Consider the following 17,357-nt stretch of genomic DNA (forward strand, 5'->3'; position numbering starts at 1 on the left):
CTACCTGAGCATTGTTTCTGACCATGCCCATCCCTTTATGACCACCATGTACCCATCATCTGATGGCTACTTCCAGCAGGATAATACATCATGTCACAAAGCTCGAGTCATTTCAAATTGGTTTCTTGAACATGACAATGAGTTCACTGTACTAAAATGGCCCCCACAGTCACCAGATCTCAACCCAATAGAGCATCTTTGGGATGTGGTGGAACACAAATCTGTGCATCTCACAAATCTCCATCAACTGCAAGATGCTATCCTATCAATATGGGGCAACATTTCTAAAGAATGCTTTCAGCACCTTCTTGAATCAATGCCACGTAGAATTAAAGCAGTTCTGAAGGTGAAAGAGGGTCAAACACCGTATTAGTATGGTGTTCCTAATAATCCTTTAGGTGAGTGTATTGTTTCAAAACATTTATAGAGAATGCATGCATCTCCATAAAAAAAAAAATTGCTAATATCGGATGGGTTTTCACGGGCAGGGTCACGTCTGAATATTTATTGAAATCTTTAAGTCATAATGTTGCATCCTCATTTTTAATATCTTGGTAATGAGAGAAGATGCTGTATGTAAATGAGGCAGTCTCTATTTCACTGTTCTTGTGTTCCTTGTGGCGTCCCACGGCTTCAGTTTACCCACATCTGTAGTTAAATTATGTATCTGTTAATGGCGTATGAAATTCAAACCAGTTTTCCCATTTCAGAAGTTCTACATGCGGTCTTCCTCTCTCAAACACACACAACCAACACAGACTCGCCCTCCCTGTCTGTTCCCCAGAGACCCACACCTCCTCTCCCTTCTATTTCCACGGGGCATTTTTCCAAGAAATAAGGTTAATTAGCTTTTTGCTCTCTCTCTCTCTCTCTCTCTCTCTCTCTCTCTCTCTCTTTAAAGGAGAGTCACAGGCGTTGTTGTCGATCAGCAGGTGGTCAAGCTTATTATAACCAGCTCAAATCACGTCAACCCCTGGTGAAATCGGCCCGACCTGTTTCATTCTGTAGCTGGCTGAAGGCAACCAGTTATTCTATTGCTTTTGAAACCGCCAAACATCGACAAGTCGATGGAGTCATCAGTCGATACAATCCAGGCATGTTAACAAAACAGCAGGCGCAGTGTACTGCATGTGGTTTTGTTTGCTGTCCTAGTTGTAAAGTATAGATTTGATGATCGATACGATTTGATTTTCATGCTCAGAGAATAGAAAAGAAAAGACGGAGCATCAAGAACTTACTGTGTTAACGCTGTTGTCTATTCAATGACAGTAAATCTTAGCATCTCTAACTGCAAATGTCGGTTTTTACAGAATATTCTAGTTGGAACGATCTGCCTTTTGGTCAGCAGTTACTGTATATAACGAAGCCCATGGAGAGTAAATATATTAAATTATTTTAAAAGATCCATAGAAATTAAATTATGAAGACACTGCAGATATGACTACATGTAGAAAAAAAAATCGTTAAAAAAACGCTAAAATTCTGGCAGCTGGGGTGCCGTAAAAATAACGTAAAATAACGGGCACAACAAATGACAGAAATTTTCCGTAATGCAAAAATACAGTTTTTAACATGCACATTGACGTGTTTTTTATGTGATTCTACAGTTGATATGTAAATATGCAGTATATTAATGTAATTTTTCAATTTTAAAGGATTAGTCTATTTTCTTAAAAAAATCCAAATAATTTACTAACCATCATGTCATCCAAAATGTTGATGTCTTTTTTTTTGTTTAGTCGAGATGAAATTGTTTTTTGAGGAAAACATTCCATGATTTTTCTCATTTTAATAGACTTACATGGACCCCAACACTTAACAGTTTTAATGCAGTTTAAAATTGCTGTTTGAAAGGACTCTAAACGATCCCAAACGAGGCATAAGGGTCTTATCTAGCGAAATTATTATAATTTTTGGCAAGAAAAAAAATGCACCTTTAAACCACAACTTCTCGTCTTCCTCCGGTCCTGTGACGTGCCAGCGCGACCTCACGTAATACATCATCACGTCAAGAGGTCACGGATGACGTTTCCAGTGTTTACAAGTGTGGAGAAAGAGGACCGTTCTGACATTGTTGCAGTGCCGGTGCCAGCCGAGCGTTGATAAGGGGGCGTCTAAAATACCAGAGGGGGCGATCACATGAATGCATATAATTCCCCCAGCTAGAAAATACATAGGTTTGGTACATTAAGTTTTAAAGTGTTATAAACAAACATCTCTGTAATACAACCACAAAAACTACAGCTATAGTGAGCAACGTACAGAGCTCTGAACAATACAACAACAACAAAAAAAACGCATACCTAACGTTACATATTAGCACAACACTACTCATTTGAAGTTCAGACTCAGAGGTAGAAATAAATTTTACGTAATGGTGGGGGGCAGTGTTGGCAAATAGAGTTGATGGTTTTCAGCCCAAAAACGGTCCAAACGCAACATTTTATCAACATTTTGGTTCAATTTGATAATGTAGTTATTTTAACTGCCACAAGTAATGCACCATAAGCTAGCGATTAAGCAGCTAGAGAACCACAATAGCAAAATGACAATAACTCGTTTACATATACAGCTATGCTGTAGGATAGGCTAATTCAAATTCGTTAATTATAAATTTAACAATGTCTGTTTTTTTATCTATTTACTCCTGATAAACAGGTGTGTGAGAGAGATCGTACAGGCTTACCTTTAACGTTAAATGCAGAACAATAATAGGCTGTTGGTTGTACGTTGACTTGCAAGGATGCTGAAGAACATGAACATCTGAACTTTTCAAAACTATGAACAGTCTGGCTGAAGTTCATGGTGCCCGAATTGACTTAATGACAGCCGAACATTTGGATCTTTGCGCCTGAAATGCTCCGATAATTCATCCACGCCACGGCATTAATTGATGTGTGACAATCCGGAGTCCAGTTTGTAGAACTTCCAATGCTATTTTCCATATATCCATTGCTACAGGGCAGGCCCAGGTCACTCTCACACTCCTGTCTGTAAATTTTTATATAATTTCCCACTTCGACATCTTGATTTCCCTCTGAGACTCAGAACGCGGGCTCATTGTCGGCGTACCTCAAGCCGTCAACACAAACTTGTTCAACTTCAGGCGCGGCTGCAAGAACCAACAACCACATGACGTCAAAGTACCGCGAAAACGATTCGAGAAATCATACTAAAAGTGTCGTTTCGTCTCGCTCTCGCGGCATTTTGACGTCTTCGCCTGATGAATTCGAACAAGCCTATAGGCTACACATGAGTGGGCGTGTGTCACGGTAGAATACATGCACACTTGTTTTTTTGTTTTGTTAAATAATTAGACTTTAAAATTCACTTTAGGAAGACAATACACAAGGCAAACGTGATTTTTAAATAGCGCATTTTATCATTAAAATCCCATTCAACATTAATGGTGATCTGAGGGGGCGGGATAGTGCCAGTGAGGGGGCGACGCCCCCTCACGCCCCCTCGTGGCGCCGGCCCTGCATTGTTGTATGTCGAATGATGTATGTAATGCAAAAAATGACAATGGTTTCGCTTGAGAAGACCCTTATGCCTTGTTTGGGATCGTTTACAGTCCTTTTGCAATTTTAAACTGCATTAAAACTGTTAAGTGTTGGGGTCCATTAAAATGAGAAAAATCCTGGAATGTTTTCCTCAAAACATAATTTTTGAACAAAGAATGCCATCAACATTTTGAATGACATGCTGGTGAGTAAATTATCTGTATTTTTTTTTTAAGAAAATGTACTAATCCTTTAGCTGTATAAAAAAAGGAAAATCTGTAAAAAAAAAAAAACTGTTAAATTCTTTAAAATTACAGTTTTTCACAGTGTTGTATATTTAATTTGTTAAGGAAAATAAAATAAATAAAATCAATGTCAATAAATGTACAATTCTGTAAATATTATTAATAATTATTAATTATTTACTAAACGTTGTGTCTATTACACATGTAGTGTAAAGTTCGCTTTTTATTTCTAGTAAATGCATTTAGAATTTAAAATTCATAAAACTTGTGTGAGAAATATCTTGTTGGTCAAAATTTGTACAGTAAGAGTCATAAACTTTTGTTAAACGGAGAGCTTATTTTTTTCGATAATCCAAAAGTCTATGGGAAAAATGAATGGGAATGAGAAAACCAATGACCCGCTAACTTCCGCGTTGGCCTTTGCGGCACTCTATACTTTGATGTCATATGCCGATCGATCTGCACCATGTCGTGTAAACCTGGACACGATTTGATTAACAGGGGCGAAGCGCTGGTTAAACCTGTAAATTCTAACAAATGTAACATTGTTGAAAACATGTAAAGAAAATATGAGACACTGTGCTAGTGATTTTTGTATATTTTATTGCAAAAATCTTACATATTTTAGGGGTCACCTAACCAAACACGCATTCTGAATAGTGTTTATGCCCAAAGAGACGTTACAGTGGCTTTAATCTTCTGTTCAGACTGATCCTTTGAGGCGCTGAGCGCAGCAAAAGCGATTTAATCCCAGACAGCACTAAACGTGTAATCATGCATTACAACACAGTTCTCTATCAGGTCCTGTGATAATGTCAGTCAATGCTAACATCTTCTAAGGATTTGCACATTTCATTTGGACTTAACTTTAAAACAACCATTGTTTTTTGTTTTAAAAATGATTAGATGCTCTTTAGCCTGCTTGGTAGACTCAGACTGACCTACTTTTGCCTGAACCAGACGCTTTTGTATGCAGCCGACAGCTGTGCTATGCTGAAACCTCAGCTATAGGTCTTGATTATTTAAAAAGGTTGGCAGTAGATGCTAAAGCCATTAAACGCATAAGTATATGAATATAAGTGAGACTATATTGTCTAGTTATCATCTGAGCAATAAATATGATTGGCCAAATCAATAGAAAAGTCTAATTAAACGCATTGCATCATGGGATATGGTATACTGCACATTGTGGGAAATATAGTACTAAGTCATGTGGCTATTTTACGCCAACTGAAAATGCACAGACTGTAGCAAAAATAGTATGACTAGTATGATATTAAGCTTTCCCCTGCATAGCTCATATTTTTGGTATTTCCCATGATGCCTTGGTGTTGGGGAAGCCATGATCATACATGTTGAAGGGCTGCTGGGATTAGACAGGTTGGCACGGTAACCCACTTTATGGTGTGTGAGTAATGAGAGCGGCTGCAAATTACAGCTCGGAGAAATCGGTTCGTTCCCAGCAGCACTCTGGTATATGAGACCCTGACCTTTGACCCTGTGTTGCAGACATGGCTGCCTGCAGGATTTATGGAGTAATACACTGCTGCATAGGCAGCTAAGCATAACAACATTCAAACCATCTATCTGATTTTGTCAAATAATATGCTTTAATTGTATAGGGCGACCCCAACTCTCTCTCTCTTACTTCATCCTCTATTTCTGTATCTTATTTTACGAGGTGGCTAATTTGTATTAATTTGTACGACTACAGTCATTCACAAAACAATTTCTGGTAAGATCCGGCTGTTTTTTCTCTCCTCTGTCATTTATCCTAAGAGCAAAATGAGGAATAACATGTCTGTAATTGAGCAAACTCATTAAAACATTGCCATCAGTTTTCTTCCTGACGCGACCGCATCACGCTAATGTCTTTATAATGAGATAGGCTTGCGTTATTGTCGAGCGATGTGTGTATCATCCGACGCACTTCAAGAATAAATTTTATATTGCTGTATCCAAGAGCCGCTGTGCAAAACTGTATCATCACCTTATGCGACAATGTGCATTATTGAGGCTTTATTGAATCTTAATGGCCTGTTGAGAAACAAAAACCGCAAGATGAAAGTTTAATTAGTGAATTAGTAAATTTTACTGTGTGTGGCTATAATTGTCTTTAAATTACCCCCACCCAAACACACACACACACACACACACACACACACACACACACACACACACACACACACACACACACACACCCTTGTGGGCTGTTTATTTGTTTCTGTGCAAATATAGATAAGAATTACAGCACTGTGGGATCTTAGCGTACATATGCGCTTTTTATAAGGTGTGCATGACAGATCTTTTGCCATGTACTGACTACTGGACGATGAATCAGTCATTTAACAGCGTGGCGGTGAAACAATGGGGCCACCGTGTCCTAATCCTCTCATTTGGACTCCTCCATCATCCTCATTTAAAAGAGGGCATGATTTTTTCTGTGCCCCACCACTAAGCCCCCGCTCAACACTAATTTGTTGATTTTTGTTTATTTAAATTGTAAAAAATTATTAATGCAACACAATGTTAAAGTTTATAGGACCTTTTTTAGGAACCTTTATTTTTAAGGGAGTGTCTCTTGTGCCGATCTGACTGCTGCCATATTTCAGTATTTTGTGCACATGTTAAAAATAGAGGCTATGAGAGCTCTCTCTCTCTCTCTCTCTCTCTCTCTCTCTCTCGCTCTCTCTCTCTCTCATTGACTGGCTTCAGACACTGTAGACGATGCATTCAGGCTGTTTAACATACCCAGCAAGGTCTAGAGTCAAATGTGGCAGTAATGGAAAATGGTTTCCATGGCAACCACATCCTCTCGTTTTCAATTCAGCAAGCAAAAATCTATTGAGTGTGTGGGTTTAAAAAAAATGAAACACTCCTTCCTACTTGTTACATCTCTGCCCCATCCATCTTTCAAGAGGACGGCAGTAAGCGCAACGCCGAAAGCATGCTTCCAATTTTCTATTGTGTTTGCGAGCGTTTCTGTTTTTCATGACCTACAAAATGTACTTTGACTTGTTGATGACAATGCTCTCAAGCTTCTCTCCGTGAATCAGATGCATCTATTTGAGGAAGGTAAACGGAAATTTCTTAAAGATTGGAGACCCTCCTACATTACAGACATTAACGTAACCCAGAACTAAGAGGCAGATTTGGGGATTTCGGCATTGCTGATTTTAAATGCCAGAAGGAGGTTCAGATTGTTTTGGGATTGCTGTACGTGCTTTTCTGTACACAACGTAAGAATCAATCTTTCTGGAGCTTGATTTATTCGATGTGTTCTGCTAATCCTCCCGTGTGTAAATCTAGTGTCAGTTCTGTCTTCATCAGTGAATGTGGTGTCGAACACGAAAGATGTTTGTGTATTTCTGTCTCCGTTTATAATGAATGAATCGTCCAGCATTGTTTCAGTCAGAAGCGGGGAGCGATTGCTCTCTCTAGAGGAAGAATTATGAACAGTTTTTGCTTCCAATATGGCAACGTTAGTTTTTATCTGCTGATAAAATGCACAGTGTATTGCTTTAATCCAGGACTAAAGAGAAAGTATAATCTAAAAATTATTTTGGGGAATTACTTGATGGATATGTCTCTTAACTTATTTTCTCACAATTTGGGGAACCAATTTCATGCTGCATATGTTGGAAGTCATTCAAAGAAACAGATTATAGAACAGCATGTAAATATGCAGATTTAGTACTGTTTCTCCACATATCACATGTTGTTTGGACAAACTAATACATTAAATAACTGTAGTTAATAACATTCTCAGCCACTGTGATTAATACTGTAGCTTATTATTAACTGCATGTTTCATACATATTTTAAGCACCACATTATTATGGAGAATAATGTAAATATATAGGGCCGGTAATGATCTGAAACAAACCTGTAATATTAATGTGCCTTTCTATATTAAAGTCAAATTTGCAGTACATGTACAGCATGCAATCTACACTGGATTACTTTCAACCCAGCGTTGGGTCAGAAACGGTCAAGGCCAGCCGTTGGGTTAAATTAACCCAGAAAATGTTAATTGGTCAATGACGTGATGTTAATTATTTTGTGTCCGTATGGTTTAATTTAATGTGAAAGGGTTAAAATTTCAAATTAAATATGCAGATTGCTTCCATACATTCTCTTTTTTGAGGACCAAGTCTAAAATGTTGGGGGATAATTGCAGAAATGTTAATGTGGTGTAACTGGTCTATGTCAATTGGTATAACTAGTATTTTCTTTAAATAAATAAAAAATATATATATAAAAAAATATATATATATATTTTTATCTGCTGATCAATATATATAAAGAATTTGGATAAAAAATAATCATCTAGTTAGTGTAATATTTTTTACATACATTTTTACATCATTTGACAAAGATTATTTAGAAAACAGAGCTGTTTTCAGCATCAGGACAATTACAAAAACTCATTCAAATTTACATTTAGAAATAACGAATACAATTTTTTTTTTTTTGATGATTACTCTTAGATGCCATCAAGGTGGATAAAATATTTAATATTTATCATTCTTAGGCGCAATTGGTGGTTACACCATTTGACATTTTCAGGTCCATTCAGTCTTAACATTCATAAAAATGGTGCAAATGTAATTAATGTAATACACTATGTGCATTGAAATAAACCTGATGCATGCTTTTAAAACAAGATTTTTTTAAGATTTTTGAATTTCTCATCTTGCCAAACCGTTTTTGTCACTGACCCCAATATTGGACCCAACAATGGGTTAAAACAACCCAGCAAGTGTTATTACTGGGGTGTGTTGGGCACTGCTGTTTACTTTTTCATATGCATTAATCTAATACCCAACCATTGGGTCAAAAAGGGTCGAGCCCAGACGTTGGGTTGAATTAACCCAGATAATGTTTATATTTGATCCAACAATGGGTTAAAACAACCCAGCAAAAAATTACAATCCAACGGGCTGGGTTCATCACTTTTTGACTCAACGCTGGGTTAAAAAATAACCTAGCATTTTTTTTTTAAGTGAACTATATAAATAATACAATTCACTTTCGCTCCTGAACACCTGACTTATTATATAGCTATGCTAGTTTTGTGTATGACGCTGCGGCCTATTCGTCATATAATAAAATAAAATCGACTTAATAATTATATAATGTAAATGTTGATGTAAATTCAGCCGGTCATTATCTCACAATAAACCCCTTTAGGTGTGATCCCAAATCCTTATGATCACACCGTAAGGGGTTTATTGTGTGGTGACAGCTAATAGTACATTATAGGGATTATGTACATGTAATGTTAAGCTGTGTACACATAATGCTTCTCTTGTATTGTGTTGCAGCTGATATCATCTCTACTGTGGAGTTTAACTCTACGGGAGAGCTCCTGGCCACCGGAGACAAAGGAGGAAGAGTGGTGGTTTTCCAAAGGGAACAAGAGGTAGGAAGACGATTATAAAAAGTTTCCTATACGCTCTTTCATGTGGACCGCATGTTGACAGCAAGTCAATTGAATCTGTGCTTCCTTTACTGTGTGAGCAAAGCCTCACCCTGTAATTTAACTTCCTGTGGCTTTTAACAAGGTTCAATGGATACACCATAACCGTAAAACAGGTGAGGTCTTTGAAGTAACAGGCACCTGATAAACCACAGGTTTAATATCATGTCCACATGCTCAAACATGAAACTTTCATGATTTTTTTTATTCTTTCTTTTGCCTGCGAGACTTTTGCTTTTAGGTAATTTAGTCAGACACACCTGCTTTCTCACATATTTACCTTTACGTATTGGGCGGATGCTTTTATCCAAAGTGATTCATAGTGCATTCCAGGATACATGTGTTCCCTGAGAATTGAACTCATGACCTTTTGCACTGCTAACACAATGCACGGATAACTCAAAACACGCATGCACGCACGCATATACACACACACACTCATAATCTCCTCTAGAGAGGGACATATTACCCCTCTGTTTACTTTAATTGAACTGCTTGAGCAGTTTCCACAATTATTGATTTTGATGTTCCCAACGTGAGCACATCCTTGTTTTATTCAGCCATTGATTGCAAATGCATTAATGTAACAAACCAACTGTGACCAGGAAATACAGCTAATTAGAAATGAGCAGCTTAAATGAGCTACAAACAGAATGCTTTTACCTGTAGGGGTGAGGGGGGCACAAACTAACGTGGGGTTAATTGTTACACAGGTATTTCACAGTAGGCCTACACTGTAAAAAGTAAAAGTTGGATCAACTTTACAAATTACTTTAATTGGTAACGGCAAATAATTTAAAATGTTTTTTAACTTACACTTTATCACTTTAAAGGTGGGGTGCACGATTTTTGAAAACGCTTTGAAAAGGGGAGTTGGGCTGAATACCAAAACACTTGTAGTCAATCAGCAGTAAGGGCCATGTCAACTAACCGACATCATTGCCTGGGTTGTGTTGTGGTCCATCAAAAGAAGGTCCAGATTCTATTGGGGTAGGGGCATGTTTGTTATGTTATTCCAATGAGATTGTGCACCCTGCATTTAAGTGATTTATAAAAAAAATTTAAAAAAATTTAATATTTAAAGTCAGATTTACTCTGCGCAAACCATCATTTTGGGGTTAAAGGACAAGTTCGGTATTTTAGACTTAAAGCCCTGTTTTCAGATTGTTTATGGTCAAATAGAATGGTTTTGACTGAAATTTCGACATTTTCGCTGCCCTGAGAATTTTCGCTTGTTTGTGTTTCAGCTCAGACCTCTACAATGGGTTTAATGGTGCACTGGAACAATCCTTCCTAAAATGCATTAAACTTTCGTTTACAAAGACGTGAAACTCACCGAGTGGTCAGGGGTGTTCACTGGTATGCTCACACAAAAATCGCTCCAAAAGACGCATTCCAACAGGTTTTATCGTAGTTTTTACCAACTCCATTGACTGTATTAGACGTCCTGTGAGGTACGGTATTACTCCGCGCCGGGAACTTTGTTTCTATTCTTGCAATTGGCAAAGGCGGATTAGCGCCACCACCTGGGCTGGAGTGTTTATTATTCAAGCTCTAAGCGGAAGAATATACGGGTGTGAGGCGTTTGGGGAAATAGGTCCACAAGTTAACAACGAATGCTAAAACAGCTGTTGGAAAGCATCTTTTGCAGCGATTTTTGTGTGAGCATATCAGTGAACACCCCTGACCACTCGGTGAGTTTCACGTCTTTGTAAACGAAAGTTTAATGCATTTTAGGAAGGATTGTTCCAGTGCACCATTAAACCCATTGTAGAGGTCTGAGCTGAAACACAAACACGCGAAAATTCTCAGGGCAGCCGAAAATGTCGAAATTTCAGTCAAAACCATTCTATTTCACCATAAACAATCTGAAAACAGGGCTTTAAGTCTAAAATACCGAACTTGTCCTTTAAATAACGACTGTCGGGATTTACTAAAGATGCACAGTGGATAATTAGCGCTGAAAAGGTGTGGTAGTTATTTTTGCGAATGACCTTATTGCATATGCATTTACAGGGGTTTCCCTTTTCAGACGCAAAATTTATGGGAGGAGATTATTTAAATGATTTACGCAACGCGATTTACTAATGTTTGCACGTGTGTTATGACTCTTTTTTTGCGCTATTTTTAATGCAGAAAAAAGTATGTCTTAAATAATTTTGCGCATGAAATGTCTGAAATTGTAGCTGAAAGAAGAGGCATCAGAGAGCGCGTGGTATTTGGATTGCCAAAAAAACATATTATTCAAAAATATTGTTTGCCAACCATTTTTTATTTGCTGGAGGAAATAAAAGAGGAGTCACCGGGAGAAGTCACACAATAGCTAGATCAGTGCTTCCCAATCCTGGTCCTCGAGAACCCCTTCCCAGAAAGTTTTAGATGTCTCTTTATTTAAAACACCTGATTCAACTTATCAGCCTCCTTCCAAAATGGTAAACATGTCTCTCTTACAAACTGAGTAGTTAAATCAGATGTGTTAAAGGGGCAATGTGTAGTTTTTTTTAGTCAAAAATCAATGTCTTTTTTTCATAAATATGTCCTCATTGGTGTCAAATGACCTCTGCCAATGATCTGACTTTTCTTTGTAAGCTTAGAATTTCTTCTCTTTACTAACATTGAACGGGTAAGTCCTTGAAGGCTCGTTGTTTCGCCATATTGAAAAACTATAATAGCAGAGAGTAGGGCTGTAACGATAAATCGCGTGTCCCATTAGAAAGACCTGTCTAAAATCGTTTTTGCATCGCAAGGCTGCGATTCTGTGTTTCATTCGCAGCTTGTGCGTGTACTATGGCGTTTTGGTCAGTAAGAAGTCCTTATCAATCTAAAATAAAGCATCACTCATCAACCACAATCATTTAAAATATTCTTTATTATCATGAATATACCTGGAACAATCTGAAGAACGGCAATATAAATATTCTTCTAGACATTTCCTTAAATAGGGTTTGTAATGCTACTTGTTCTGTGGCACAATTGGAGTTTCTGCACGAGAGCGCCCTCTGGCTTTTGGATGTGCCCGGATTTTTATCGTAATTCATTCAAATTCATTCATTGAGAAAACGCGCATTTGCACGATAAATCCTTACAGCCCTAGCAGAGAGGGACAAAAAGCACTAGCCTACCGCAACGGGTTTCATTCAGAACGCATGAACCAGCTGAAACAGACACGGAGATCAGTAACGAAACGGCAACCGTAGTTGCAACACGCATTTGGAAAAGCGAGGCGCTAGAGAGCAATATTCGCAAAATACAATTTCACCACTAGATGGGGGAAATCCTACTTACTGTCCCTTTAAATAAGGAGACATCCTTATTCCAGACATTCTGGAAGGGGGTGCTCGAGGACCAGGATTGGAAGCACTGAGCTAAATGTTTCACTTTTTAGTGTCCTATGGCTTTGTTAGCTGTGATGTCTGTGCATGAACCCAAGCTCATCAGGTCTTAGTAGATCACCCGCACCTCATCAGCTCTGCTTATTCATGACCCTAAACTAATTTGCGCTGCTCTTAGTAGATTGTTGGTCATTATGGAAATCAGCTGTTGTGCCTGTGTTATTTAATTTGTGCCTTTTTAGTAAATAACCCGCAGATATTACCTCTCCTATTGGCGCGTTTTTGGAATTGCATTCTCGCGCTAATTTGCCCCTTTTAGTAATTCTGGCCCTTAATGTGTTACTAATTTTTCAATTGTTTAAATTTTTTACTTAAAGTGAGAAAATGTTAAGTTTATACAACTTGTTTTTTTTAGGTCTTACCAATTGAAGTACATTTTTAAGTAGAGCAGCTTTCACTTTTACAGTAGTGACAAAAGGCCAAGCAATCTGTATAGACAAAGCTGTAATCACATTGCATTAAAGCATATAACACATACAGTCAAATATTTATAGTGCATCAGTGACATCATCATACATGGAGATAATTTAAAAAAAAAATCCTTTAATACCAAAATACAGTTTGGTAAGCAGCTTTCCTGGTCTAGACAATTTACAGCAGATTTTATTTGAAAACTTTGACAAACTTTTTCTGTAGCTCACTTACAGTAGCAGAGCATTATATTTCCAAACGCAAATGTCACAGCAGGTTTAATCTTAGGAATCACACATACTAATAAACTGTAAAATGTTATGTTCTTAAAGTTGCTTTGAATAAAAACTTACATTTATCTCCTTTCTTCAACAGAGCAAAAATCAGCCTCACAGACGTGGGGAATACAATGTTTACAGTACGTTTCAAAGCCACGAGCCAGAGTTTGACTATCTGAAGAGCTTAGAAATTGAAGAGAAGATCAACAAGATACGCTGGCTGCCTCAGCAGAACGCTGCGTACTTCTTGCTATCCACCAATGGCAAGTACACGCTTAAGGTCTCAAACTATTCATCTGTATACTACAAAAAGATTTGTATTTTTTGAATCTGCAGTCGACAACATTTGTAAAAAAGCAAACAAACAGCAAGCGGCATTTCTGTTTGGATCATTCAGATGGGATGTATAAACTCTTAAGATCGTACAATCTAAAAAATGCTGCCAACCTGTTGTGGGTCGTAATATAACTTGTGTTGTAGTTTAGTATTTAAAACACAAAAGACGAAGAAGGGCTGAAGTCTGTATCCCCTACCTATGACATCATACATCTCTACATGTTCAGATGGTAGTGGTTTACATTCTCCGCAGGTGCTGGATCTTTTCCAACACTGTGCCAGATTGTGTGCCACAGATTGCAAAATGTCCCACTCCCCGTCTTTTGATTTTCTATATGCTTTTATTATGTCTCTTGTTTGTTAAATTTGCTGTTATTTGTTTCAGATAAAACTGTTAAACTGTGGAAGATCAGTGAGAGGGACAAGAGACCTGAGGGATATAATCTGAAAGATGAAGATGGAAGGATACGAGACCCAACCACTATCACCACGTTACGGGTCAGCACGCTTCTCTACATCATTTACACCTGATTTACACCATACATGAAGAAGATGAGATAACATTTAATGTGAATGCTAAACACATTTTAATAATCTTTTAAATTTAATGTTTGTTTGAAGTGTGGTAAATCACATTCACTATAAATAAATAAATAGTAGAGCTGGGTGATTCGTCCCCATAAAAAAATCTGAGATTTATATAAAAAAAATCTGAGATTTTTTTTATAAAAAAAATTCCCCGACCCCATTTAAAACAAAATAATTGCAAACTGTATATATTTTTAAAATATATATTTATTATATTTAATTAAAATGCATCAACAAAAAAATGGGAAGGAATGAAGATTTGGCGAATGCAAAATGTATGTCAGTGTTTCCCACAGATCTGAAATTTACTTGTGGTGGTAGCTGGTGAAAAGGGCAATCATTATAATCCACCGACAAAAAATGGTCTACAATACATGTGACACAGAACTAATAATGTGTGACACAACACAATACTTTGAATTATTGAACATTCATACGAAGTTAATCGTGCAAAATTGTATGATTCCCATTAAAAAATTACAATGAAACCGAACCCCGAACCCCAATGTCACAGGGGTCAAGCCGTCAAGGCAAATCGTACCAAAACTTACAAATGTGGTCGTATGAATGAATAAGAACTAGCCAACTTGTAAAATATGTACAAATTCTCGTGAGATATCGTTGATTAAACATATAAATTCACAACATTATATATTTTATTACAGGCGACAATGGGTGTTTTTTTCAAGTTTAGGATATAATTTAAGGTTTTGTAAGATTCACCCCTAAATCGTTTTCTTCATAATCAGGGACTAAAATTTACAATATGGCATTTTCTAACATTTCAAAGCACAACAAAAGGCGATTCAAACAAATTAACTTAGTGTAAAACATCACAATGTAAAATAAATGCTCCGAAAAGAATGGGCCGACTGATTCAAGCTGATAGAAGAGCAACTTTGACTGAAATAAGCACTCGTTACAACCGAGCTATGCAGCAAAGCATTTGTGAAGCCACAACACGCACAACCTTGAGGAGGGTGGGCTACAACAGCAGAAGAGCCCACCGGGTACCACTCATCTCCACTACAAATAGGAAAAAGAGGCTATAATTTGCACAAGCTCACTAAAATTGGACAGTTAGAGACTGGAAAAATGTTTCCTGGTCTGATGAGTCTCAATTTCTGTTGAGACATTCAGATGGTAGGGTCAGAAAGAGAACATGGATTCATCATGCCTTGTTACCACTGTGCAGGCTGGTGGTGGTGGTGTAATTGTGTGGGGGATGTTTTCTTGGCACACTTTAGGCCTCTTAGTGCCAACTGGGCATCATTTAAATGCCACGGCCTACCTGAGCATTGTTTCTGACCATGTCCATCCCTTTATGACAACCATGTACCCATCCTCTGATGGCTACTTCCAGCAGGATAATGCACCATGTCACAAAGCTCGAATCATTTCAAATTGGTTTCTTGAACATGACAATGAGTTCACTGTACTACAATGAACGAAACGACTATTTATTTATGTGCCCTCATTTTTTTTTTTCATTAATGTTAACCTCCAAACCCCTCGAAACGACTTCTCTTCCTGTCACGGTTTATGGCATGAGGGCGGGGCTATTGGAGGCTCGCCACAGTTGATCGTCCTCGTGTTTTGTTACATCACCATACGAAAATTAACTCTTTCGCCGCCATTGACGAGATATCTCGTCAATGAAGAGAAAACGCTTCCCCGCCAATTACGAGATTTTCCGTCTTTCTGCCATACTGATATTATTATCGTATTGTATTCTGCAACTTATACAACCCGGATGTAGCGCTTCACATGAAAGAGAAAGAAATCCGTGTATGTTTTAAAGATCGCTCTGCATCTGATCTATATCAAAAGTCTTTCGCAAAAATGGAATTATCTCAGCTTTTTGCTCAAAATTGGGTGTTTTTTGAGAGGTGATTACAAGAGAACTAATGAAGGTAGGATGAAACGGGTTTTTTTGTTTGAAAGCAGAGGGTCTGTTCTTTCATCTGATATATTGTTTGTTTATATATTTAAAGAAGAACATTTTCTGGAAGGTATTAAACTTTTGTGAAAATCATGAAAAATGCTTGCGCTGGCTGGCAACTTTTTTTTTAAACACTGGCGGGGAAAGAGTTAAGACAACCATTTCCGTTTCATTCTTATTTGAACTTCTATTAAAGGCGGGGTGCATGATTTTTGAGAAACGCTTTGGAAAAGGGAGTCTAGCCGACTACCAAAACAAACTTGTAGCCAATCAGCAGTAAGGGGCGTGTCTACTAACCGACATCATTGCCTGGGTTGCATATGTGTGGGGCGGGTCTATCAAATGAAGGTCTAGATTGTATTGAGGTAGGGGCGTGTTTGTTTAGGTAATTTAAAATATCAACATTGGCTTTCTGAGATCATGCACCCAGCCTTTAAAGGGATAGTTCACTTATAAAGTTGTTGTGAAACACTAAACGCATCTATCTCATGACAAACCACAGGACAGTGCATCATTTAAGAATGGTGGCTACATTTATTGTCCACTAAATATATTATCTGTTTAAATCGAGCTTTTAGAAGTTACTAGTCCTATTATTGGCCCACATTCTCTCACAAAAACCTCATTCGCTATATTTAGCACCAACGCGCGAAACGGCGAGCTGTCATCGACCAAAAAGCATTTGTTCCTAATCAAATAGCAAGGACAAAGAGAGATGATAATGTGTAGTGAAGGAGCTCCATCATTCCTCCCTCTCGTCTCTCTCGTTCTCCACTCATCTCCCCAAATTGAATACAGATACAGAGAGGGCGTGACTCCGAGTATCCATTAATGTTTGGTGCGATGTCTGTTTTATGCTTCACGGCCTAATGGATTAAAGCACTCCACTCCTGCACCATTGTCTGTCCAGGCAGAAGATTAGCCTAACACCGGGTGATGGCAGGGAGCGGACGGCAATCCCATTTGGACCGTGAAATGTATGTGCACTGGAGATGGGGGGACAGATTTATCACAGAGCTCCGGTTGAGGGGGGAGGAGGGGAAAGAATTGGGATGATACACGCATGTCAGGTGTTTGGGCGGTGTGCTTTGCCAGCGCTGTGATCTTTGTCTTGTCTCAGTATGTGATTGTACCCCTGAGGTCGGCAGTGGACTAGTTTATGCAACCCCTGTCCTGCATG

The 17,357-nt window shown here is 38.0% G+C and overlaps 1 protein-coding gene across 4 annotated transcripts in view; it reads left to right on the plus strand.

Annotated features, from left to right (window-relative positions):
- The window catches only part of ppp2r2ba (protein phosphatase 2, regulatory subunit B, beta a), a 73,430-nt gene that overhangs the window by 44,031 nt on the left and 12,042 nt on the right, over positions 1-17,357 (plus strand). For 3 of the 4 annotated variants that reach the window (XM_065263941.2, XM_065263942.2, XM_065263944.2), the window contains 3 exons: positions 9,076-9,173; positions 13,409-13,574; positions 14,033-14,145. In XM_065263941.2, the coding sequence (XP_065120013.1) occupies positions 9,076-9,173; positions 13,409-13,574; positions 14,033-14,145 (377 nt within the window). Of the gene's footprint in view, positions 1-6,671; positions 6,824-9,075; positions 9,174-13,408; positions 13,575-14,032; positions 14,146-17,357 lie in introns of those variants that run through there. The other variant, XM_065263945.2, reaches the window with a different exon arrangement.

The sequence above is a fragment of the Paramisgurnus dabryanus genome, chromosome 16, assembly GCF_030506205.2.
Source record: "Paramisgurnus dabryanus chromosome 16, PD_genome_1.1, whole genome shotgun sequence".
Lineage (NCBI taxonomy): Eukaryota > Metazoa > Chordata > Actinopteri > Cypriniformes > Cobitidae > Paramisgurnus > Paramisgurnus dabryanus.